General features: G+C 46.2%; 1 protein-coding gene across 1 annotated transcript in view; it reads right to left on the reverse strand.

Annotated features, from left to right (window-relative positions):
- LOC106609571 (staphylococcal nuclease domain-containing protein 1) overlaps positions 1-27,854 on the reverse strand; it is a 348,667-nt gene that overhangs the window by 235,567 nt on the left and 85,246 nt on the right. The window contains exon 16 of the mRNA XM_045700024.2: positions 8,255-8,364. Coding sequence (XP_045555980.2) covers positions 8,255-8,364 — 110 coding nt within the window. The remainder of the gene's footprint in view (positions 1-8,254; positions 8,365-27,854) is intronic.

The following is a 27,854-nucleotide window of genomic DNA, read 5'->3' on the forward strand; positions in this document are numbered from 1 at the left end:
AGAGAAGGAGAGAGGCAGAGAGAGGCAGAGAGAGGCAGAGAGAGGCAGAGCGAGGCAGAGAGAGGCAGAGAGAGGCAGAGAGAGAAGGAGAGAGGCAGAGAGGTAGAGAGAGGAGGAGAGAGGTAGAGAGAGGAGGAGAGAGGAGGAGAGAGGAGGAGAGAGGTAAAGAGAGGAGGAGAGAGGAGGAGAGAGGAGGAGAGAGGTAGAGAGAAAAGGAGAGAGGTAGAGAGGTAGAGAGAGGAGGAGAGAGGCGGAGAGAGGCAGAGAGAGGCAGAGAGAGGCAGAGAGAGAAGGAGAGAGAAGGAGAGAGAAGGAGAGAGAAGGAGAGAGAAGGAGAGAGAAGGAGAGAGGCAAAGAGAGAAGGAGAGCGGACAGAGGCAGAGAGGAGGAGAGAGGTAGAGAGGAGGAGAGAGGTAGAGAGAGGAGGAGAGAGGAGGGGAGAGGAGGGGAGAGGAGGGGAGAGGAGGGGAGAGGAGGGGAGAGGAGAGAGGAGAGAGGAGGAGAGAGGTAAAGAGAGGTAAAGAGAGGTAAAGAGAGGTAAAGAGAGGTAAAGAGAGGAGGAGAGAGGAGGAGAGAGGAGGAGAGAGGAGGAGAGAGGTAGAGAGAGGTAGAGAGAGGTAGAGAGAGGTAGAGAGAGGAGGAGAGAGGAGGGGAGAGGAGGGGAGAGGAGGGGAGAGGAGAGAGGAGAGAGGAGGAGAGAGGTAAAGAGAGGTAAAGAGAGGTAAAGAGAGGTAAGAGAGAGGAGAGAGAGGAGAGAGGAGAGGTAGAGAGAGGTAGAGAGAGGTAGAGAGAGGTAGAGAGAGGTAGAGAGAGGTAGAGAGAGGTAGAGAGAGGTAGAGAGAGGTAGAGAGAGGTAGAGAGAGGTAGAGAGAGGTAGAGAGAGGTAGAGAGAGGTAGAGAGAGGTAGAGAGAGGTAGAGAGAGGTAGAGAGAGGTAGAGAGAGGTAGAGAGCGAGAAGAACAGAGAAAGAAAGAAATAGCATGTGGAGGGAATCGATCAAGTGAATGAAAGACCAAATTTGAATTCGAAAAGACAAAGAGAGAAAGAATAAGAGAGGGATGGATAGACTGAGAAAGGTCAGAGGCCAATGAGTGTGTCCATCTCTGTCGGACTGTCTCACTAAGTGAACTGGCAGCGTTGGTATTTGGTGATTAAAGCTGTGACATGGTGGTGGGCAGAGGGGGACCTCCGTGGGACCAGCATACAAGGTCAGAGCCACGCGTGGGAGGCAGACCAGCCCTCTTTAAATCCCACTTCCCTCAGTCTTTTATTGCTCTCTCTCATTCTGTCTATCACAGACAGTCGTGATGGAGCAGAGAATACTCTGTTGCAGTCAGGCCCTACAGCATATCACTTCCATCTTCCTTTTCCTTCCGTTTCCGATACCTCTGATCCATGGTTTCCCCACTCCCCTATTCCTCTCCACGCAAAAACTCTGCACTCAATACAATTCATATCTATTACCACACACAAACATTTCATGAACAAAAACCCCCCTTGGCTTGAAATAGAGAAAGATGGAAAATGAACATGTAAAAATGTTTGCCGACGATATACCTCAGGAGACGTATGGGTTCTAGGAGGAAACTTCAAAAGAGGAACTTATTTGGGCTGTTTCTAAATGCCTTTGCCCTGAAATACTGCCAAGCTATTTTAAAACAAGTACGCATGGGAAGAGGGAGCGATTGTCAGTCAGAGATTAAGACTGCACACAAAGAGATGGGAGAGGGAGGGAGAGATAGAGATAAAGACAAAGAGCAAGAGACAGAAAGAAAAAAGGTGGAGAGAGAGAGAGACACCAAGACATAGAGAGCAAGAGGCAGGAGAGAGAGAGACAGAAAGAGAAAAAAGAAAGGCGGAGGGAGAGCGAGAGAGAGAGTGGTAGACACCAAGATGTAGAGAGGAAGAGAGAGATTTAAAAATAGTGGCAGAAATCATGGCTGCTCCTCTCAACACGCGCCACTTTAATTATGCGCATTTGCATCCAGAGAAATGAAGACGCCGTCGCCATCGCGCTTTAGAGAGAGAACATTGAAGAGTGATGACACCCCAACATACCAGCCGACCCATCAAGCCTGCACTAACACAGAATTCCTCAAAGGAGGAAAGGGGGAGAGAGGAGGCGAAAGAAGGAGGGAGAAGTAAGAGAAGGGGCAGAGGAGAGGGAACGATAGTTGACGTGGCGTCGGTTCGGCACAGCGAGGCCTTGAAGTCGAATAGCCCTGCTAAGACTTCAAATTACTGGTATTGACAGTCTGATTCCGAAAAATACAAACACATCGGTGGAAATGCCTACGGAGAATTCCCTCTGAACTAAAATGAAACCCCATTCACAGAAGAATTGACCACTTGGAGAGCAGCTTCAATCAAACATCATTCACTAAATGAAAAAGAAATCTGCACTCAGTCAGAAAACGTCCTAAAATGAATTCACCTGGGCTCCATTCGCATCCATTGGAGCGGAGCGGCAGTTTTAAAACGCAGTGACACTGGGGGGATTGGGGCGGGAAAAAATGTAATCGGGCCACTTCGACTAAGGCCCTCATTTTCAACCTGGGGAATGGAGAGATGGAAAGAGTGTGATAACAGGATTTTTCTCCCCACTCTCTTTCCCTCTCAATCTCTCCCTGACCCTACTCCCTCCCTTTACCTCCCTCTCTCTTCCCCATCCCTCTCTTTCTCCATCCATCCCTCTCTCCCTCTGTACAATTAGCTTGGGCAGTGTTAAGAGTGCATTGTCACAGCCAGTAGGTTAAGGCAGCAGCAGTAGTCTCTCCTAAGCATGCTAACTCACACAGACGAGAGAGGGCAAGAGGGACTTGCATGTCGTGTGAGAGAAGGAAGACAATTTTGGGTTTCCGAGGGTGTGCGTGACCGAGCTAACGTGGGTATGACTGTGGTCATGCATGACTCCCTTGGTGGAGGATGGTGCTTGCACCGCCAGGGTTATGGGTTCGATTCCCGGGGCCACCAATACGTAAAATGTATTCACACATCCTGCTGTTCAAAGACCATTCACTGGCATTTTGTACTAGAAACCTGGCACCAGAAATAACAGCATCTCCCCAGTGGGTGACACCTACTCCCACTGCCTGCTGCACTGCTGCTTGGATTCCACATGGAGATCTGTTCACCGTCTGCCCTGGCCTGTCTCCCCCTGTCTGGTACAGGTACCTCCACCACACTCCCCCCTCTCTGTTCACTGTCTGCCCTGGCCTGTCTCCCCCTGTCTGGTACAGGTACCTCCACCACACTCCCCCCTCTCTGTTCACTGTCTGCCCTGGCCTGTCTCCCCCTGTCTGGTACAGGTACCTCCACCACACTCCCCCCTCTCTGTTCACCGTCTGCCCTGGCCTGTCTCCCCCTGTCTGGTACAGGTACCTCCACCACACTCCCCCCTCTCTGTTCACTGTCTGCCCTGGCCTGTCTCCCCCTGTCTGGTACAGGTACCTCCACCACACTCCCCCCTCTCTGTTCACCGTCTGCCCTGGCCTGTCTCCCCCTGTCTGGTACAGGTACCTCCACCACACTCCCCCCTCTCTGTTCACTGTCTGCCCTGGCCTGTCTCCCCCTGTCTGGTACAGGTACCTCCACCACACTCCCCCCTCTCTGTTCACCGTCTGCCCTGGCCTGTCTCCCCCTGTCTGGTACAGGTACCCCCACCACACTCACCCCTCTCTGTTCACCGTCTGCCCTGGCCTGTCTCCCCCTGTCTGGTACAGGTACCTCCCCCACCACCCCCCGCACGTCGCCCTGGCCTGCTCCCCGTCTGTCGGTCCCCCCCACCCCCCCCCTGCCCGTCTGCCCTGGCCTGTCTCCCCCTGTCTGGTACAGGTACCTCCACCACACTCCCCCCTCTCTGTTCACTGTCTGCCCTGGCCTGTCTCCCTGTCTGGTACAGGTACCTCCACCACACTCACCCCTCTCTCCCGAGCTTTCGCTCGCCTCCAGCACACACACACTGTTGGGGTGAGTGACTCTGAACTAACAATGGCTAGCCCCAAGTCGTTATATATATATATATATATATATATATATATTTAATTTCTTGTGCATTTTGCTATTTGCCTCATGACTCCTGGATATTTTGTTGACTACAAACTTTCTTTACCCACCTGTGGGACAGACTGTTTGTTCCCACACTCGGGACTCTGACTCTCTATTGGTTACACAGACTTTTGGCCTCCCATCCTAACCACCTCTCGCCGGCTTTATATTCATGTTACCTGATGAAATTGCTGTACAATATGATCTTGTTGCCATCTGATGCACATTCAGATGTCATAAATCCACAATGCAGAGCTCTCCCTGTCCTATGCCGTGCCTTGATGTTCATGTACACCCCGGCCCACCTATTGTTGCTAGCTGCAATTCTGACTTGTGCTCTGATATCTGCTTCACTGATTTCTGCTCTCGTAAAAGCCTGGGTTTTCTGCACGTTAACACTAGAAGCTTATTACCTAAAATGGATCAACTGAAAGTGTGGGTTCACAGCTCCGATCCAGATGTGTTGGTCATTACTGAGACGTGGTTAAGGAAGAGTTTTGAATACTAATGTTAACCTTTCTGGTTATAACCTTTTTCGGCAAGACAGATCTTCCATAGGTGGTGGAGTGGCAATCTTTACCAAGGATCACCTTCAGTGCTTGGTTGTCTCCAAACAACCTTCTTTTTGATATTTTCAGTGGTATTGTTAACGAACACGCGCCCATAAAGATAATGAGAATTAAAAACAGGTTCAGCCCCTGGTTTGACCGTGATCTTGCAGAGTTACTCCACCTCAAGAAATGCATTTGGCGAAAGGCTTGGCACACGCATACTCAGGCTGACTGGCTATCGTTCAGGCAAATGACAAACGTGTACTCAGGCAATCCGGAAGGCCAAAGTTACTTTAAGGAGCAGTTCCCTCTCTATGGGTTTAACCACAAGAAGTACTGGAAAACGGTTAAAGACCTGGAGAATAAACCCTCCTCCTCACAGCTGCCCATGTCTCTTAACGTTGATGTGGTTGTTACTGACAAGAAGCACATGGCTGAGCTCTTTAATCACCACTTCATTAAGTCAGGATTCCTATTTGACTCCACCATGCCTCCTTGCCTGTCCAACATTTCCTCATCTCCCACCCCTTCTAATGCGACTATCCCCGATGCTTCTCCTTCTTTTCCCCCTGCCCCGCTACAAAGTTTCTCCCTGCAGGCAGTCACTGAGTCTGAGATGCTAAAGGAGCTCCTTAAACTTGACACCAAAAAAAACATCTGGGTCAGATGGTTTAGACCCTTTTTCTTTAAGGTTGCCGCCACCATCATCGCCAAGCCTGTCTCTCCTTTCTGGGGAGGTTCCCATTGCTTGGAAGGCAGCCACAGTTCGTCCTTTATTTAAAGGGGGAGATCAAGCTGATCCTAACAGTGATAGGCCTATTTTTATTTTGCCCTGTTTATAAAAAGTGTTGGAAAAACTTGTCAATAATCAACTGACTGGCTTTCTTGATGTCTACAGTATTCTCTCGGGTATGCAATCTGGTTTCCGCTCAGGTTATGGATGTGTCACTGCAACCTTAAAGGTCCTGAATGATGTCAATATTGCCCTTGAGTCAAAGCAATATTGTGCTGCTATTTTTATTGACTTGGCCAAAACTTTTGATACGGTAGACCATTCCATTTGCGTGGGCCGGCTAAGGAGTATTGTTGTCTCTGAGGGGTCTTTGGCCTGGTTTGCTGACTACCTCTCTCAAAGAGTGCAGTGTATAAAGTAAGAAAATCTGCTGTCTCAGCCACTGCCTGTCACCAAGGGAGTACCCCAAGGCTCAATCCTAGGCCCCACGCTCTTCTCAATTTACAACAACAACATAAATCTAGACTTGGTTTCCTCTATTGTAATCGCTCCTCTTTCAACCCAGCTGCCAAACTAACCCTGATTCAGATGACCATCTTACCCATGCTAGATTATGGAGACATAATTTATAGATCGGCAGGTAAGGGTGCTCTCGAGCGGCTAGATGTTCTTTACCATCCGGCCATCAGATTCGCCACGTATGCTCCTTATAGGACACATCACTGCCCTCTATACTCCTCTGTAAACTGGTCATCTCTGTATACCTGTCGCAAGACCCACTGGTTGATGCTTATTTATAAAACCATCTTAGGCCTCACTCCCCCCTATCTGAGATATCTACTGCAGCCCTCATTCTCCAAATACAACACCCGTTCTGTCAGTCACATTCTGTTAAAGGTCCCCAAATTACACACATCCCTGGGTCGCTCCTCTTTTCAGTTCGCTGCAGCTAGCGACTGGAACGAGCTGCAATAAACACTCAAACTGGACAGTTTTATCTCAATATCTTCATTCAAAGACTCAATCATGGACACTCTTACTGACAGTTGTGGCTGCTTTGTGTGATGTATTGTTGTCTCTACCTTCTTGTTATGTTGTCTTAGGTCTCTATGTAGTGTTGTGTCTCTCTTGTTGTGATGTGTGTTTTATCCTATATTTTTATTTTATTTTTTTTAATCCCAGGCCCCCGTAGGAGGCCATTTGGTAGGCCGTCATTGTAAATAAGAAATTGTTCTTACCTGACTTGCCTAGTTAAATAAAGTATAAATTTTTTTTTTTTACGGTTTATTTTCTAAGTCGCTTTGAATAAAAGCTAAATGGCATATATTACTTATTATTATATTGTGTTGAGTATAACATTGTGTGTGTGTGTATGAATGTGTGGGTGTTATGCATGTGTGTGTCCCTGTCAGCCAGAGCGGTCCGAGTCCGACTGTGCCCCCATCACTAATACTCCCCGTTAACCTCAATTCCACTTCCAAAGCTTTTCAGTTGAAAATCTAGTGCAGCAATCTGGCTAGCTCAGCTCATTCTACACAGGCTAGCCTTCTAGCTCCACACCAGCCAAAACATTTGGCCTCAAAGCCACATTTCAAAGGAGCATGGGATACGCATGCCCCCGCAGAGCCCTTCAACAGAGTCCAACGGAGAGGAGAGTTACAGTAGGCTAGCTGTCCTTGGATTCAGAGCTAGCTTCAATGGGCTCCAGTTAATTCAGCAGCTTTCTGTTTAACATGTCAATAAACTTTGAATCTAGGATCAGCTTACCCATGCCAAAATATACCCTTAATTATTAGTGGGGAGATACAAAACTAACTTTCAATCAGTTTGTAAAAGGGAGTATCTGGAGGGAGGGTGTGACAAGGCCACATTTGCCAGAGAGTATGAAAAGGGGCTGGGAAGTCGGCCAATGAAAGGTTTTGGGTTTCAGAGAGAGTGGGGCATAACAGGGTGGTTTTGAGGTGGCTAAATTATCGCCTGTCCTCCCCGTCTCCCCTTCTTTCTGCTCTACCATTATTCAACTGAGAAGTTCTATGGATTTGGTCAAGTGATGGAGTGGAGGCCCTAATCGTCTCTCCACGGCCCGACAGAAAAGGATGTATGACAGAAGGACATGAGGGGAAGGGGAGGGAAGACTAGGCATCGGTTCACAGTTAACACAAACAACTCCTATCGTCAATTTAGAATGGCATTCACCAAGGGAAACTAGGCACCAGAGTTCCATAGACGAACATAAATGGAGGTCAAACATGATGAAATTGTCGAACTTCCACGCAACTCAGAGGGTGCGTTCGTAAATTCACTCTGGTTATCAACTCCGATTTCAGAGCACTCGTCCGAGTGTGCTAAAGCGCAGAATAACTGATGAATTTACAAACGTTAAACACCCGTTGAATATGGCCGGTGTCAGTAAACGTCGGCAAAAAAGCATAATTAAATTGTTGCCAGCAGCACAGTTAGAGTCACCAACGCTCTAGATAACATGAAAACAGCCAACCAGCTCTGCTAGGGCGAGTCAAATGAGGTGAGTGAGGTGTTCTCTCATTTGTGTCCAGAAGTATCTAGCAAGCTAGCCAACATTAGCTTGGATGCTTGACTGCCGTTGTGAGGTCAGAACGCTCGGATCAACCCTACTCAAACCTACGTCCAGTGTGTTCACTGAACCCTCAGAGAAACAAACGTTCTGAATTTACGAACGGACGGTCTGAATTTACGAACGCCCAGAGCACACTCTGGCAGTGCAGAGTGAATTTACAAACACACAGAGTCATCAAAAACCACACTCAAGAAAGCCAGGAGACAAAATGAAATTGGAGGTCGAATGTGATCCAATATGTCCGACCTCAAAACCAGCCAAACATGCTGTCGCAAGTAAAACCACTGAAATCAAAGAAATTGGAGCCAAAATGAATGTTGCGCTTACCTCTCTCTGCAGTACCAGCTCCTTGGTGAAGGCCATGGCCTCGTCGCTGAAGGGCTCAGCCACCTGCATGCCGCCGGGCATGTTCCTGGAGCCGCGCGGACACTCGATACCTGGCCAATGAGAAACAGAACAAGTGTCAAGGGTCAGCAAAACAGCCAATAAAAATAACTATGAGGTTAGACAACATTTAGACCAGTTAGAATGTTACGGTCCAACAAGTTGAAGTTGCCCCTTGACATTTATTTCAACCCCGTAACGACCCAGCGTTAGGACAGTTACAAAACAACGAGGCCACCATGACAGGTGAAGTGGCACTAGAGATAGTGGAGCTGAGCATTGCTGTGCTTCAACGGCGGCAGCTTCATCCTTTGTTTGGCCGTCCCCTGGCGCTGACCTTGCTATTCATGACTATTAACTGAAGTGGGTCTTTTCACTGGGTAGTGGATTAAAAGAAGAGCCAGGGGGAGGATGGGAGGGATGGAGGGCAGGAGGGCTATAGGGTGGCTTCCTATAGGAAAGCTGTGAGGCGATGCATGCTTATCTCTTGCACTCAGAGTTGGCTGAGCGTGTGTGTTTGAAAGAGAATGTGTGTGTGTTTGAAAGAGAATGTGTGAGCAAGTAGGGGTGGTAAGGTGAGGGGCAGTGTGGTGTGGTGAGGGGCGGTGCGGTGCAGGGCGGGTCGGCGCGGTGCGGGTCGGCGCGGTGAGGGGCAGCGCCGTGTGGTGAGGGGCGGTGCGGTGTGGTGAGGGGCGGTGCGGGTCGGCGCTGTGGTGAGGGGCGGTGCGGTGTGGTGTGGTGTGGTGAGGGGCGGCGCGGTGAGGGGCGGCGCGGTGAGGTGAGGGGCGGCGCGGTGAGGTGAGGGGCGGTGAGGTGAGGGGCGGCGCGGTTAAGAGATGTGGTGTGGTGTAGAGATGTGGTGTGGTGTAGAGATGTAGTGTGGTGTAGAGATGTGGTGTGGTGTAGAGATGTGGTGTGGTGTTGAGATGTGGTGTGGTGTTGAGATGTGGTGTGGTGTGTGCTAGGCTAGGCTACACTATGTATGCTGAGTGGTGAGGTGTGGTGTGCGCTAGGCTAGGCTATTCTCTGTATGTTGAGTGGTGAGGTGTGGTGTGCGCTAGGCTAGGCTATGCTGAGTGGTGAGGTGTGGTGTGCGCTAGGCATGGGCTAGGCTAGACTATGCTAAGTGGTGAGGTGTGGTGTGTGCTAGGCTAGACTGTATGCTGAGTGGTGAGGTGTGGTGTGTGCTAGGCTAGACTCTGTACGCTGAGTGGTGAGGTGTGGTGTGTGCTAGGCTAGGCTAGACTCTGTACGCTGAGTGGTGAGGTGTGGTGTGTGCTAGGCTAGGCTCTGTATGCTGAGTGGTGAGGTGTGTGCTAGGCTAGACTAGACTGTATGCTGAGTGGTGAGGTGTGTGCTAGGCTAGGCTAGACTCTGTATGCTGAGTGTTGAGGTGTGTGCTAGGCTAGGCTAGACTGTATGCTGAGTGGTGTGGTGTGTGCTAGGCTAGACTGTACGCTGAGTGGTGAGGTGCGGTGTGTGCTAGGCTAGGCTAGACTCTGTATGCTGAGTGGTGAGGTGTGTGTGCTAGGCTAGACTAGACTCTGTATGCTGAGTGGTGAGGTGTGCGCTAGGCTAGGCTAGACTCTGTATGCTGAGTGGTGAGGTGTGCGCTAGGCTAGGCTAGACTCTGTATGCTGAGTGGTGAGGTGTGTGTGCTAGGCTAGACTAGACTCTGTATGCTGAGTGGTGAGGTGTGCGCTAGGCTAGGCTAGACTCTGTATGCTGAGTGGTGAGGTGTGCGCTAGGCTAGGCTAGACTCTGTATGCTGAGTGGTGAGGTGTGTGCTAGACTAGGCTAGGCTAGACTCTGTATGCTGAGTGGTGAGGTGTGCGCTAGGCTAGGCTAGACTCTGTATGCTGAGTGGTGAGGTGTGTGTGCTAGGCTAGACTAGACTCTGTATGCTGAGTGGTGAGGTGTGAGGTGTGTGCTAGGCTAGACTAGACTCTGTATGCTGAGTGGTGAGGTGTGCGCTAGGCTAGGCTAGACTCTGTATGCTGAGTGGTGAGGTGTGTGCTAGGCTAGGCTAGACTCTGTATGCTGAGTGGTGAGGTGTGCGCTAGGCTAGGCTAGACTCTGTATGCTGAGTGGTGAGGTGTGCGCTAGGCTAGGCTAGACTCTGTATGCTGAGTGGTGAGGTGTATCCTCTCTCCACTATCCTCTCTCCACCCTGTTGCATTGGGCGCTACACCCAACAACACTGTGCTAACAAAGCAACATCAGCCTCCCGTCCAAAAAGTCTCAGAGTCATCTTCTAGTAATCTGGAGGCTCCCGCCAATCCTGATTGGTCTGTATGCTAACCACATCCGAACTGATTGGACTAGAGAAGAGAGAGAGGAAAAGGTGGACCGGGGATCAAGTTTGTGATGATTGGGTCCTCATTTTGGCACTGACTGACTAACCATCGCGCACACACACACGCACACACATTTCCTGGCAATGCTGTGTTAGCAAAACTTCCCACACACACACACACACACACACACACACACACACACACACACACACACACACACACACACACACACACACACCGACAATTCTCATCTCACCCCTCTAACAAAACGAAAACATATTTTCTGTTGAACCCGCAGCATGGCGAGAGCCACAGAGGCTGAAGACTCAATTACCTCTTAATAGCCAGTAAATAGTCCCTAGATTAGCATTTAAATTGCCCAGTGTGCATTCCGTCCCGGCTCCAAGGAGGAAGGAAAAGTCATTTCAGTCCAGCAGCATCCCCAGTATTTTTAGCCATGTTTTGGCCTGGGATTGACCGAGTGAGTGGCTGGGCCAGTATTGTATAAGACAGAGAGGGGTGGAGAAGCCAAGCTTAAAGTAAACTGCTTTCACTAAGGGATGTCTTTCTCTCTAGGACAGATGGTGAGGATGGGACAGACACAGGGGCTCCATAGGGACAATAAAACCTTTCTCTCTAGGACAGATGGTGAGGATGGGACAGACACAGGGGCTCCATAGGGACAATAAAACCTTTCTCTCTAGGACAGATGGTGAGGATGGGACAGACACAGGGGCTCCATAGGGACAATAAAACCTTTCTCTCTAGGACAGATGGTGAGGATGGGACAGACACAGGGGCTCCATAGGGACAATAAAACCTTTCTCTCTAGGACAGATGGTGAGGATGGGACAGACACAGGGGCTCCATAGGGACAATAAAACCTGGATCTGTGTTTTTCAATGTGGATCAAATCCAAACTAACACAACTGTTTCAATTAAACGTATCAACTAATCACCAAGCTTTTGATTAGCTGAGGCAGGTGGAAACACTGGGCTACCCTATGGGGCCAGACCCCTCCCCCAGCCCCGTATGGACACACACAAACAGCTCTGCTCAGTAGTGCTGGCTAGCCACGCGCATAAGATGTAACGTTTTAAAAAATCGGTGATCCCGGTGAGCGATACGCCGGATGAAATACGGCCTGTCCCCCGTCGCATCTGCCCAATCCTCCCTCACACACAAACGTACACAGTCGTTTACACACACATGCGCACACACAGGTGCCCTGGAATAGCTGCTCTACAAATCACCTGTGGCCAGAGCATATGTGCTACTGAGCACTGTGGTTTAGACAGCTCCATGTTTTATGCAAGCAGACACAACGTCACCCCTGTGATGAAAACACTCAGACAATCTCTCTCTCTCCCTCTATCATTCCCTCTCTCTCACTCCCTTCCCCTCTAAATCTTTAATTCCCTCCCACCCACTCTTTCTTTTCATCACTTTCTCCATCTCTCCTTGCCCTCTTCTTTCAATCTCTCCATCTACCTCTCCCTCTCTACATCACTTGGTCCTCCCCTCTTCCTCCCCCCTACATCCCTCTCTACTTCCCCCTCTTCCTTCCACCTACATCCCTCTACCTCCCCTTCTCTCCCACTCTTCTTCAATTGCAAGTCACAAACAGTGAAGTGAGAGGATAGTCAGAGAAATTGCATTAGGGCTTTTAAATTTGCCTTTAAATGGGCATTGAGAAAAAGTGAGATTGGATTAGCGAGGAAGAGGGAGTTGCTTTGCTACATATAGCCTGTACTTAATATAGCCTACCTGTCGACTTCCCGCGACAATGTTGTGAAGAGCAGCAGTTAACTAAAGAGGCTCCAACCCGATTATTCAACGCCTAGTTACACATTTTGTTAACTACTTGTCCAAGACATCGGTTACATGGGAAAACGACATAGAAACACACAAAAGCAGACACTTGACAAAAAACGCGAAAATGTTGCCTCTACATGCAGCTGCTGCTAGCAACAAAAATGGTGGAGAAGAACAGCCTGGTGACGCAGTTCTAAAGTAGATTTGCAAAATGACCAGAAATATCGAAGAGAAAATTGCAAAAGAGGGCAAGGATGTGGCTGAAATAAAACATGCAGTGAGCGCACTGAAGACAAAAGTGGAAACTCTCCACAACCAAGTTACAAATGCCGAAGATAGGATATCAACATTGGAGGACAAGAACACCTGCCTAAACCACACTGTTGAAAGAAATTGAGATTGTCATCGAAAAACTGGAGGAACGACTTCAATACCAGGAAAGTTAGTCAGAGAAACACACTTCGGATCAGAGAGGTTACCGAAATCCACATAAATACGGTGGATTGTATGAAAGACATTTTACGCAATCTAGTTGAGGACACACCGGAGGATGTTAACAACATGACCATTGGGAAAACACAACACTGCGCCCAGGACCAGCCCCACGCGACCCCCGGCCTATCCTGGTGAAATTCTTACCATTCACCGACAGGGAGAAGGTCCGGCTCAGAGCAAAATAACTTAGGAGTTTTCACTGGAAAGGGACAAAAAGGTAGAGTTTTCCCTGACTTTTCCAAGGAGGTCCAGGACAAAAGAAATGCATTCATAGAGGTGAGAGACATGTGCATGAAATGGGGCCTGAAATGCTCCTTGCACTACCCTGCCGTGTTCTGGGTTACTGTGAGAGGACCACTAAGTCGTTTTACAGACCCAAAGGAGGCAAAGAAGAGTGTCGCGGAGGTTAAGTTCACTAGGGTAGGGGGCAGCATTCGGAATTTTGGATGAAAAGCGTGCCCAAATTAAACTGCCTGCTACTCAGGCCCAGAAGCAAGGATATGCATATAATTGGTAGATTTGGATAGAAAACACTCTAACGTTTCCAAAACTATTAAAATAATGCCTGTGAGTATAACAGAACTGATATGACAGGCGTAAACCTGAGGAAAATCCATCCAGGAAGTACTATTATTTTGAAAAGCTGTTTTTCCATTGAAAGCCTATCCACCATACAAAGACTTAGGACCCAGTTCACGATCTCTATGGCTTCTTCTACATGTGGCCAGTCTTAAGGCATTGTTTCAGGCTTTTACTCTGAAAAATTAGGGAGATACAGCACTTTCAATGAGTGAACAGTGGACATTTCCAGACATGAGTCCAGCACGTGATCGGGAGCGCGCCTTTCTTGTTTCACCTTTTCTATTGAAGAAGCTTTTGTCCGGTTGAAATATTATTGATTATTTATGACAAAAACCTGAGGATTGATTTTAAACATCGTTTGACATGTTTCTTCTAACTTTTATTGTATTTTTTTGACTTTTCGTTTGGATGTTGAGAGCGTGCTTTGTGCCTTTGGATTACTGAACTAAATGCACCAACAAAGTGGAGGTTGTTGGACATAAAGAGGGACATTATCGAACAAAACTAACATTTATTGTGTAACATGGAGTCCTGGGAGTGCCACCAGATGAAGATCATCAAAAGGTAAGTGATTAATTTAATTGCTATTTCTGACTTTTGTGAGTCCTCTCCTTGGCTGGAAAATGTCTGTATGGTTTCTTGTGGCTAGGCGCTGTCCTAACATAATCGCATGGTGTGCTTCTGCCGTAAAGCCTTTTTGAAATCGGACACTGTGGTTGGATTAACAAGAAGTTTATCTTTAAAATGGTGTATAATACTTGTATGTTTGAATTTTAATTATGGGATTTCTGTTGTTTGAATTTGGCGCCCTGCAATTTCACTGGCTGGTGTCGAGGTGGGATGCTAGCGTCCCAATGATACCAGAGAGGTTAACTAGGTCGAACAATCTGAGTAGTGTGGTAGGCTATGGAAGATCCGCATGGCGGCAGTGGCTCATCACGGATGGACCACCATTTTTGTCTAAGCTGATAGGAGAACTTCCTATGTTGTGAGTAACATTCTCACTGAGTGTTTATGCGAACAGGTACATGTCTGGGAATCTTTTAAAGCATACATACATGGAGTAATAATACAATGATCAGTTACTATAAAGAAACAAGAAACAGAAAATTGTTAAACTTGAAACAGAGCTCAAAACTCTGGAGAGGGAATATTGGTCCAATCCTAACAACATTTCTTTGGTAAACTTGACGAAATCCAAATACGAGCTGGATACTTTATTCAGTAAAATAGCTAAATATTCCCTGTACAGGCTGAAGCAGAGATGGTATGAATCAGGGGGAAAGGCAGGAAAACCGTTGGCCAGTCAATCGAAATCTAGAGAAACAGATCGGCAAATAGGTGGAATCAGAAAAAAGACAGGCAAGCTGATTACCAATCATGAAGAAATAAACAATATAATTTGAGTCTTCTATCAGGAACTTTGTACTTCAGACAGTCCTTTAGATATGCACAAAGCAGAGGCATTCTTTCAGAATCTGAACCTTCCTAAACTAAAAGAAGAAGACAGGAACTGGATCGACCGTCCAATTACTTTGGAGGAATTGACCGAAACTATAAGACAAGCACCCACAGGGTTGGATGGGATACCCAGTGATTTCTACAAAAGGTTTGCAGAGCAGCAAAGCCCAGAAATATTGAAATTTGTGAAAGACAGAACTTCATCTGACAATCTTAGACACCTATTGCATGTCATCTGGAAGGCAAAAGATCTGGATACTTTAGTGGTAGCCTTATCCCTAGACGCAGAGAAAGCCTTTGATAGGGTGGGCTGGGACTACCTGCATTATACTATAAATACATTTGGATTTGGACAGGGCTTTCAGAATTGTATTAAACTTATGTACAACGACCCCAAATCCAAAGTAGTCACTAACAGACTACGATCATCCCCATTTTCAGTAGGACGAGGCACGAAACAAGGTGACTGTCTCTCGCCCCTCCTATTTATTATAGCATTAGAACCATTAGCCGAAGCCATTAGGCTGCATCAGTCAATAAAGGGGGTTAATATGGGAGGTAGAGAGAACTAATAATGGCAGGCTTACAACTCAACATATCGCCTTTACTGGAGTTAACAAATGCATTTTCAGAGACATCAGGCTATAAAGTAAACTGGACCAAATCTGAAGTAATGCCGCTATCGAAACATGTCTGAGAAATGACTTCCTCAGCTGGAGGTTTCAATGGGTCCTTAAAAACTTGAGGTACCTGGGGATCGCTTTAAATCCTGGTCTAGAGAAGATGATTTCTGAAAACCTTGACCAACTACTGCACAAAATTCAACTCCAGTTTAAGAGCTGGGATAAGCTACAAATCTTATTATGGTGTAGGATACAGGTTATAAAGATGGTCATTAGCATGTTACCACTGTCCATACATGTCTATACCTTTATATCCATAAAGAAAATTATTAACGAGTTTGTTTGGGCCGGTAAAAGGGCCAGGATGAAACTAGCGAGATTACAGGAAATGACTGAGAAGGGAGGATTAAAGCTCCCTGACATGCAATTATATCAAGAAGCCTTTGTAGCTGCCCAAATAGGCTCTCTCTTTACGGAGAACTCTAATAGGCCAATTTGGGTGGACATGGAGGAAGAAGTTAATGCCCCAATCGGAACATCAAATTATTTGAGTTAACAAAACGTAGGACTGCAGAATCCAATAATGTCCCACACAAAAAAATATATGGAGTCAGATACATGAGAGAGAGAAATCTTCACCTTTCCTGACAAACTCTGCTTCGTTATGGAACACCCCGAAATTGAAAATAGGGGGACACATGGTTTTCTGGAAAGATTGGTATAGAAAGGGGATAAAGAACATTGGTTGTCTATATATCAAGAAAACTAGTTTACCTCTTTTGAATAACTAAGGCCCAAGTATAATTTACAGAAACAAGGCTTTTGGAGGCATCTCCAGCTTAGAGATTGTATGTTTAAGGTAGGACAGAGTAACAACAAATTCCCTGAACATTCCGATGTGTTAAGATAGAAATCCTTCGCAAATTACCACATACCGCAGGGTTTATATATAGCCACCTAATAGGTGGATTTAATGGAACTTGTAAGGACGTAAAAGCTGTATGGGGAAAAGACATGGAGGTAACTTTTGGAGCGGAGGAATAGAATATAATAGTACAACAGATGCTCCTCCCTTTGAGAGATGCCCGGTCCAAGCTGATTCAATTGAAAGTGTTCAATAGGATTTATTGGACTCATCTGAGGTTGAACAGAATAGGTTTGATAGAATCCAGTCTATGCTGGAGATGTCAGTCAAGTACAGGTGACATGAAAGCAGGAAGCACCAGTGACTAGATCAATAAAAAAGTGGTCAGATGAAGCAGATGCTAAGCTAGAGGACTGTTTTGCTAGCACAGACTGGAATATGTTCCGGGATTCCTCCAATGGCAGTGAGGAGTACACCACATCTGTCATTGGCTTCATCAATAAGTGCATCGATGATGTCATCCCCACAGGGACCGTACGTACATACCCCAACCAGAAACCATGGATTACAGGCAGCATCCGCACTGAGCTAAAGGCAAGAGCTGCTGCTTTCAAGGAGCGGGACTCTAACCCGGAAGCTAATAAGAAATCCCGCTATGCCCGCCGACGAACCACCAAACAGGAAAAGCGTCAATACAGGAGATCGAGTCGTACTACAATGGCTGTGACGCTCGTCGGATGTGGCAGGGCCTGCAAACCATTACAGACTACAAAGGGAAGCACAGCCGAGAGCTGCCCAGTGACACGAGCCTACCGGACGAGCTTAACTATGTCTATGCGCGCTTCGAGGCAAATAACACTGAAACATGCATGAGAGCACCACCTGTACCGGAAGACTGCGTGATCACGCTATTAACACCCAATGTGAGTAAGACCTTTAGACAGGTCAACATTCACAAGGCCGCGGGGCCAGACGGATTACCAGGACGTGTACTGCGAGCATGCGCTGACCAACTGGCAAGTGTCTTCACTGACATTTTCAACATCTCCCTGTCCGAGTCTGTAATACCAACATGTTTTAAGCAGACCACCATAGTGCCTGTGCCCAAGACAACTAAGGTCACCTGCCTAAACGACTACCGACCCATAGCACTCACGTCTGTAGCCATGAAGTGCTTTGAAAAGCTGGTCATGGCTCACATCAACACCATCATCCCAGAAATCCTAGACCCACTCCAATTTGCATACCGCCCAAACAGATCCACAGATGATGTAGTCTCCATTGCACTCCACACTGCCCTTTCCCACCTGGACAAAAGGAACACCTATGCGAGAATGTTATTCATTGACTACAGCTCAGCGTTCAACACCATAGGGCCCTCAAAGCTCATCAATAAGGTAAGGACCCTGGGACTAAACACCTCCCTTTGCAACTGGATCCTGGACTTCCTGACGGGCCGCCCCCAGGTGGTAAGGGAAGGTAACAACACACCCGCCACGCTGATCCTCAACAAAGGGGCTCCTCAGGGGTGCGTGCTCAGTCCCTTCTTGTACTCCCTGTTCACTCATGACTGCACAGCCAGGCACAACTCCAAACACCATCATTAAATTTGCTGATGACACAACAGTGGTAGGCCTGATCACCGACAACAACGAGACAGCCAATAGGGAGGTGGTCAGAGACCTGGCCGCGTGGTGCCAGGACAACAACCTCTCCCTCAACGTGATCAAGACAAAGGAGATGATTGTGGACTACAGGAAAAAGAGGACCAAGCACGCCCCCATTCTCATCGACAGGGCTGCAGTGGAGCAGGTTGAGAGTTTCAAGTTCCTTGATGTCCACATCACCAACAAACTAACGTGGTCCAAGCACACCATGTCAGTCATGAAGTGGGCATGACAAAACCTATTCCCCCTCAGGAGACTGAAAAGATTTGGCATGGGTCCTCAGATGCTCAAAAGGTTCTACAGCTGCAACATCGAGAGCATCCTGACTGGTTGCATCACTGCCTGGTATGGCAACTGCTCGGCCTCCGACCACAAGGCACTACAGAGGGTAGTGCGAACATCCCAGCCAAGCTTCCTGCCATCCAGGACCTCAATACCAGGCAGTGTCAGAGAGAGGCCCTGAAAATTGTCAAAGACTCCAGCCACCCTAGTCAGACGGTTCTCTCTGCTACCACACGGCAAGCAGTACCGGAGTGCCAAGTATAGGTCTAAGAGGGTTCTAAACACCTTCTACCCCCCCCAAGCCATAAGACTACTGAACATCTAGTCAAATGGCTACCCATACTATTCAACCCCCCCACCACTGTCCCTCTCTGTTGTCATCTATGCATAGTCACTTTAATTAACTCTACCTACATGAACATAGTACCTCAACTAACCGGTGCCCCCGCACACTGACTCTGTACCGGCACCCCCCTGTATATATTGTTATTTTTTACTGCTTTAATTACTTGTTACTTTTATCTCTTATATGTATCTTTTGAAACTGCACTGTCGGTTAGGAGCTCCTAAGTAAGCATTTCACTGTAATTTATATATATACACACCTGTTGTATTCGGCGCATGTGACTAATAAAATTTGATTTGATGATCCATATGTTCTGTGACTGTCCAAGCTTACATACCTTTTGGCAGAAGGTAAAGGAAAATATTTGGATACTCTGGGTACCACAATACCTGCAAATCCTGCTTTGCTTTTACTGAATATCACTAAGGATATATGATCGACTGAGAAGCTCATGTTTAAACTGGCTAAAAGTTGCTCTAGCTACAGCCAAAAGAGTCATATTGAGACGCTGGAGGTAGAAGGACCCTTCCTCATATAAGGAATGGTACATAGCCTTGGCAGAAACAGCTTCATATGAAAGATTCATTTTATAAAATGATTGGTAAACTCGATAACTCTGGGGACATTTTCTCTCTGAGATAGAAAGAGAATACAATCTGTAAAGGCCTGATAGACTACAGACATACATAGACGACTGGTAGGGCTACGGCCTTTTGTGTTTTCTTTATGAAGTTTTTTCTTCCGTTATAATAGTTGTTATGTGGGTGAAAAATGATAAGGTTAATTCCTTTTCTATCTTCTTTATTGTATGTTTGGTGCCGGTCGGGGGTTTGGACACACCTACCCATTCCAATGAGTGGCTGGGTGTGTCCGGGCTTTTGATTGGTACTGTATATTCATCTCTGCCAAGTTATTGTTTAGTGCTAAATGTAATTCAATTGCATTGTTATATCGTGAAAGGACACAAAAACTGATTACAAAAAATATATATATAGCCTACCGGTCAACAGCCAGAAAATACACCAATTTCATCAAAAGCTCCATTTAACTACCTGCCCTCCAGGACACCTACAGCACCCGATGTCGCAGGAAGGCCAAAAAGATCATCAAGGACATCAACCACCCGAGCCACTGCCTGTTCACCCCGCTATCATCCAGGAGGCGAGGTCAGTACAGGTGCATCAAAGCGGGGACCGAGAGACTGAAAAACAGCTTCTATCTCAAGGCCATCAGACTGTTAAACAGCCATCACTAACATTGAGTGGCTGCTGCCAACATACTGACTCAACTCCACCCACTTTAATAATGGAAAAATTGATGTAATCAAGTTATCACTAGCCACTTGATAATATATAATGTTTACTTACCCTACATTGCTCATCTCTTATGTATATACTGTACGCTATACCATCTACTGCATCTTGCCATCTGATGTAATTAAATGTATCACTAGCCACTTTAAACAATGTAACTTTAATGTTCTCATACCCTACATTACTCATCTCATATGTATATACTGTACTCTATACCATCTACTGCATCTTGATGTAATGCATCACTAGCCACTTTAAACAATGCCACTTTATATAATGTTCTCATACCCTACATTACTCATCTCATATGTATATACTGTACTCTATACCATCTACTGCATCTTGCCATCTTGATGTAATGTATCACTAGCCACTTTAAACAATGCCACTTTATATAATGTTCTCATACCCTACATTACTCATCTCATATGTATATACTGTACGCTATACCATCTACTGCATCTTGCCATCTTGATATAATTAAATGTATCACTAGCCACTTTAAACAATGCCACTTTATATAATGTTTTCATAACCTACATTACTCATCTCATATGTATATACTGTACGCTATAACATCTACTGCATCTTGACTATGCCGTTCGGCCGTCACTCATTTATATATTTTTATGTACATATTCGTATTCATTCCTTTACACTTGTGTGTATAAGGTAGTTGTGAAATTGTTAGGTTATATTACTTGTTAGACATTATTGCATGGTCGGAACTAGAAGCACAAGCATGTCGCTACACTTGCATTAACACCTGCTAACAATGTGTATGTGACAAATAACTTTGATTTGATTTGATTTAATGAATTGACCATAAAAACACATGTGGGCGGCAGGTCATAGCTTCTGTCAATTTCTTCCCATCGCTACTTAATTTCACTCAGGAATTGAACTTGTAGATAATTGGCAAATCCACTTTCTCTCTCCCCATCTCTGTATTTCCCCCTGCTTCTCTCCTTCCTTCACTCTCCCTGCACCCTCTCCTTTCTTCCCTCCTGTCAGTTCCCTCACCCAGTGGTTGAGGAATGGGTGTGTGAAGCACAGCGGGTGAGGCTGGTATGGCACAGAGCTAGGCGCTGGGAGGCTGGTATGGCACGGAGCTAGGCGCTGGGAGGCTGGTATGGCACGGAGCTAGGCGCTGGGAGGCTGGTATGGCACGGAGCTAGGCGCTGGGAGACTGGTATGGCACGGAGCTAGGCGCTGGGAGGCTGGTATGGCACAGAGCTAGGCGCTGGGAGGCTGGTATGGCACGGAGCTAGGCGCTGGGAGACTGGTATGGCACGGAGCTAGGCGCTGGGAGGCTGGTATGGCACGGAGCTAGGCGCTGGGAGGCTGGTATGGCACGGAGCTAGGCGCTGGGAGGCTGGTATGGCACGGAGCTAGGCGCTGGGAGGCTGGTATGGCACGGAGCTAGGCGCTGGGAGGCTGGTATGGCACGGAGCTAGGCGCTGGGAGGCTGGTATGGCACGGAGCTAGGCGCTGGGAGGCTGGTATGGCACGGAGCTAGGCGCTGGGAGGCTGGTATGGCACGGAGCTAGGCGCTGGGAGGCTGGTATGGCACGGAGCTAGGCGCTGGGAGGCTGGTATGGCACGGAGCTAGGCGCTGGGAGGCTGGTATGGCACGGAGCTAGGCGCTGGGAGGCTGGTATGGCACGGAGCTGGGAGAGGTGAGGCTGGTATAACATGGAGCTGGGAGAGGTGAGGCTGGTATGGCACGGAGCTGGGAGAGGTGAGGCTGGTATAACATGGAGCTGGGAGAGGTGTGGCTGGTATGGCACGGAGCTGGGAGAGGTGAGGCTGGTATAACATGGAGCTGGGAGAGGTGAGGCTGGTATAACATGGAGCTGGGAGAGGTGAGGCTGGTATAACATGGAGCTGGGAGAGGTGAGGCTGGTATAACATGGAGCTGGGAGAGGTGAGGCTGGTATAACATGGAGCTGGGAGAGGTGAGGCTGGTATAACATGGAGCTGGGAGAGGTGAGGCTGGTATAACATGGAGCTGGGAGAGGTGAGGCTGGTATAACATGGAGCTGGGAGAGGTGAGGCTGGTATAACATGGAGCTGGGAGAGGTGAGGCTGGTATAACATGGAGCTGGGAGAGGTGAGGCTGGTATAATATGGAGCTGGGAGAGGTGAGGCTGGTATAACATGGAGCTGGGAGAGGTGAGGCTGGTATAACATGGAGCTGGGAGAGGTGAGGCTGGTATAACATGGAGCTGAGGGAGGGAGGGCTGAGTGCGGAATGCGGCGGAATGCACCACACGGAGCCGCTTCCTGCTGGGCAAGTCATCCCTCCCCCTCCTCCCTCTCCGTGCATCTCCCCATGCTCCCCTCAGATCTCTCATCTAGGGATCATTACACTAGACCAAGGATGGTTACCTATGATGGGGATGAAGGCAACAAAAAAATCTGGACTCATGAGGGGCCGCAGTGGTTTGCAGGTCTGTGACTCCCTCTTGACAGCAGAGAGCAAAAATGTACGTTTTAGAGTTCATTTCCTGCCATTCTACACATTTTGCCATGAGGCGGAAAGAAATGTTAGCAGTTTTTAATATGATATCTGAGTGAGTGACTAACAAAATCAAATGGGGGCCCCTCGGTTGGTAATCCGACCATGATTCCTACAAGTTTAGATAGCTGGCAGCTAGACTAACTTACCCCCCCAAAAATATTTTTGCTGACATGCGCTAATTGAGTGACTTGTCAGTCCAATCAATCAAAATGTATTTATAAAGCCCTTTTACATCAGCAATTGACACAAAGTGCTTATACAGAAACCGAGCCTAAACTCCAAAGACCAGGCAATACAGATTAGAAGCACGGTGGCTAGGAAAAACTCCCTAGAAAGGCTGGAACCTATGAAGAAACTTAGAGAGGAACCAGGCACTGAGGGGTGGCCAGTCCTCTTCTGCCTGTGCCGGGTAGAGATTATAAGAGTACATGGACATTAACTGACATAAGAGAAAAACTGCAGGGCCTCCCGAGTGGCGCAGCGGTCTAAGGTATTGCGTCGCAGTTAGGGGAGGGTTTGGCCGGGGGGGCTTTACTTGGCTCCTCACGCTCTAGGGACTCCTTGTGGCGGGCCGGGCACCTGCAGGCTGACCTCGTCATTAGTTGAACTGTGTTTCCTCCGACACATTGTTGTGGCTGGCTTCCGGGTTAAACGAGAGGGTGTTAAGAAGCGCGGTTTGGCAGGTTGTTTCGGGGGAAGCATGACTCAACCTTCACCTTGACCCCATTGAGGAGTTGCAGCGATGAGACAAGATCGAAATTGGGGAGAAAAGGGGGGTAAAATACAACAACAAATTATTTAAAAAATCTAAAAGAAAAAAATAGAAGTACAAAAAAAAAAACTTCTGATGCACAAACAAATTGCATCTTGTGTATTGTACTATTCTAACTCTCAACAGTAAGTTGAGACCCTGAGTGGTGGAGGGGAGTTGATCCGCTGGCCTACAAAAGGCCAAACAAATTGCATCTTGTGTATTCTACTATTCTAACTCTCAACAGTAAGTTGAGACCCTGAGTGGTGGAGGGGAGTTGATCCGCTGGCCTACAAAAGGGGGTCAGCAGTTGCCCATCCCTGACCTAGAGAAACCCTTACTGCACAAAAGCACATCAGCGTCATGTAATCTGCAATCCATGCGTCTTGTCTGATCGCATCTCAGTGTTCTCCAAACCTCACTGCCTCAGACCTGTCCGGATGGTGTGGAGGTCTGACAAAACAGTCAGTCAGAATAGGGGGGGTTTGGTCATAGATGTTAAACTAGTGATATTACATTTTATATATTCTCATTCCATCTCGATGGATGACTGACTGTAGTCACATACAGGTGAGCCAGACTAGAGGAGTTGAGGGACAACAGGTCAGTGTAAATGAATGATATTTCACCAGGTCCCTTTATCCAGGTCAGACACTCACCCCATTCATTCACTTTCCTTTTCAGAGTGCAACCACATGATCACCCTGCCAACCACATGATCACCCTGCCAAGCACATGATCACCCTGCCAAGCACATGATCAACCTGCCAAGCACATGATCAACCTGCCAAGCACATGATCAACCTGCCAAGCACATGATCAATCTGTTAATATCAGTACTAGGCCTGTGTTCACATTCATATCGATAAATGTCATCATGCAACAATAAGCAGCATTTCAATAACATTGATTTATTTCCAAGAACCTGCATTTCTCCTTTAAAGAGCAAAGCAAGGCAGTGATTGTAGAGTGAGCTAAAGCTCATTGTATTACAGTCATTCACCACGGCCAACTTCACTCGCACTTTGCCTGCCTATCTACAATGGATGACTGATACAAACCATTTCCCCCAACATCACTCACAACAAGTTAAGAGTAGACATTGTATACCACTGCCATGGTTAACGGAGGAAAAGGAATGAATTGCATGAGGACAGAAAAAGAGATTGAGCGAGAACGAGAAAGCGAGAACGAGAAACCGAGAACGAGAGAGAGAAAAAGCCTGACATTGAATAAAAGAGACAGTAGATGTGAAAAAAATGTGTGACTGATATTGAAAAGAGATTCAATGGTTTTTTGTAGGGACAAAAACAGGAAAATGCAACAAAAAAAAAAATCTGAAACTTTTTTATTGTTTTGTCATTCATTAACAATTTACAAACTGGTGAATATTTTCCTTCTACAACAGAGCTAATCAAAAACATGAAGACGAGGAGAACTCCTTAATGAACTGCCTCATCAGACAACCAGAGAAATTCACAGGATCCTTTTTCATTATGCAGGTTTATGGGACTGCTTCACACACACACACACACAAAACACACACACACACACACACACACACACACACACACACACACACACACGTCTCTGGGCTAAAGCTGCTCCATCTCTCAGCTCTCAATTTCCAGGAAGTGAGTGAATATCCATAAGCTGCAGTGCCACAGACAGGGAGACAGTTAAGATAAAGTGAAACGTCACTTTTTTTAAAACTTCATATTCATCATCATCACCCCAACATCAACATTAGTGAAAGTGGTGTGTTTCTATATGCATTTAAAAAGATACACGATAAGGTGTGCATCATACGATTTTAACCAATTGTGAGTAGGCATTACCTACTAATTGTCTGCTGATTGGTTGGTGATGTCATTGGAAACACTTATCTTTTTTTATAGAAAACTGCAATTTTTACATATGTTGAGGTTGGTGTGCTGGAGATGATGAATTGAAAGTTTAAAGTTTTTAAAATGTCCCTTTAAACTAGCTCAATACGACACACACACACACACACACACACACCACACACCGATTAAGCAGACAGCACACACACCAACACTTTGCCTATTCCCAAGGCAAGCAAACACACAAAATGGGATGTTCTCTCCTCATGTCCAGGCTTTAGCCTTTTGAACCTTTTCAACTATTTACCCTGCAAACAAGCATCTTATTTACCCTGCAACACAATAGTCTTATTTACCCTGCAAACAAGCATCTTATTTACCCTGCAACATAAGCGTGTTATTTACCCTGCAAACAAGCATCTTATTTACCCTGCAACACAATAGTCTTATTTACCCTGCAACACAATAGTCTTATTTACCCTGCAACACAATAGTCTTATTTACCCTGCAAACAAGCATCTTATTTACCCTGCAACATAAGCGTGTTATTTACCCTGCAAACAAGCATCTTATTTACCCTGCAACATAAGCGTGTTATTTACCCTGCAAACAAGCATCTTATTTACCCTGCAACACAATAGTCTTATTTACCCTGCAACACAATAGTCTTATTTACCCTGCAACACAATAGTCTTATTTACCCTGCAACACAATAGTCTTATTTACCCTGCAAACAAGCATCTTATTTACCCTGCAACACAATAGTCTTATTTACCCTGCAACACAATAGTCTTATTTACCCTGCAAACAAGCATCTTATTTACCCTGCAACATAAGCGTGTTATTTACCCTGCAAACAAGCATCTTATTTACCCTGCAACACAATAGTTTTATTTACCCTGCAACACAAGCATCTTATTTACCCTGCAACACAAGCATCTTATTTACCCTGCAACACAAGCATCTTATTTACCCTGCAACACAAGCATCTTATTTACCCTGCAACACAAGCATCTTATTTACCCTGCAACACAAGCATCTTATTTACCCTGCAAACAATAGTCTTATTTACCCTGCAAACAATAGTCTTATTTACCTTCAAAGTAGCTTGGCAAGTTCCAACCATATCCGTGGAGGTAATTATTTTAATATAGACTTCAATATGCCATTGAAACCAGCAGCCTGTTTCTCTCATGTTCTATTGGTTTTCAACTTGTTTTGATTGTCCAGTAGCCAAGTGCACATTCACGTGTAGCCTACTTCCTTGTAGGCGTCGCTGTGCTAATACTGTTAAGAAATAATAGTTTCCAAACATTAAGCTAAACGTTCTGATCTGCTGCATCAGACATTTTCTTTTTAAGTATGTAGTCTACAGTAGGTCTAATGGTTGTATGAATTTGGGATCTATTGTCCCACAACTGTCCCGGTCTCTGTTTGGGCTATTTCTTTCTCATGGGGGATAGTAGATTGAAATAGGCTCATAGGCAGCGTGTCCATAAGGCTAGGAATTAAATTGCCAAAATGATATATCCCAATTAGCCTACTCCCAATTAGCCTACTCATTGCATCCTCATCTTGCATGTTCTGTTAAAACCTCTTGGGGCTAGGTGGGACGCTAGCGTGCCACCCGTGGTGCACTCCATCAACAGCAGGTGCATTTCAAGAGCGGCAAATTTGAATCCAAATAAATGTCAAAATTCAAATTTTTCAAAAATACAACTATGTTACACCATTTGAAAGATAAACATCTCCTTAATCTAACCACGTTTTACGATTTCAAAAAGGTTTTACGGCGAAAGCATAAATTTAGAGTATGTTAGGACAGTACATTTACAAGAGTTGTGTGTAATGTTTTGTCAAGTCAAAGACAGGGTCACCAAAACCATAAAACCAGCTAAAATGATGCACTAACCTTTTACAATCTCCATCAGATGACACTCCTAGGACATTATGTTAGACAATGCATGCATTTTTAGTTCTATCAAGTTCATATTTATATACAAAAACAGCGTTTTACTATGGCATTGATGTTGAGGAAATCGTTTCCCTCCAATAACCGGCAGTCAAGTCAGCGTCAGAAATTAAATAATTAAAATTAGAAAACATTGGTAAAATATTATATTGTCATTTAAAGAATTATAGATTTACATCTCTTGAACGCAATCAACTTGCCAGATTTAAAAATAACCTTACTGGGAAATCACACTTTGCAATAATCTGAGCACTGCGCCCAGAAAAATACGCGTTGCGATACAGACTAGACGTCATGTTGGGGAGATCTAAAATCGAAAATACTATGTAAATAATCCATTACCTTTGATTCTCTTCATCAGATGTCACTTCCAGGTATCACAGGTCCATAACGAATGTAGTTTTGTTCAAAAAAGCTCATCATTTATGTCCAAAAATCTCCGTCTCGTTAGCACATGATGTAAGCCAGCCGGACTTCTCGTCATGAACGAGGGGAAAAAATATATTTCCGTTCGTTCAAACATGTCAAACGTTGTATAGCATAAATCATTAGGGCCTTTTTTAACCAGAACATGAATAATATTCAAGGTGGACGAATGCATACTCTTTTATAACGTATTGGAACGAGGGTACCCAACATGAAGTAGCGCGCCAGGTGTCTAATGGGACATCACCGTTCCATGGCTCTTGTTCGGTCAGATCTCCC

This window comes from Salmo salar, chromosome 17, assembly GCF_965601325.2.
Source record: "Salmo salar chromosome 17, fSalSal1, whole genome shotgun sequence".
Classification (NCBI taxonomy): Eukaryota; Metazoa; Chordata; class Actinopteri; order Salmoniformes; family Salmonidae; genus Salmo; species Salmo salar.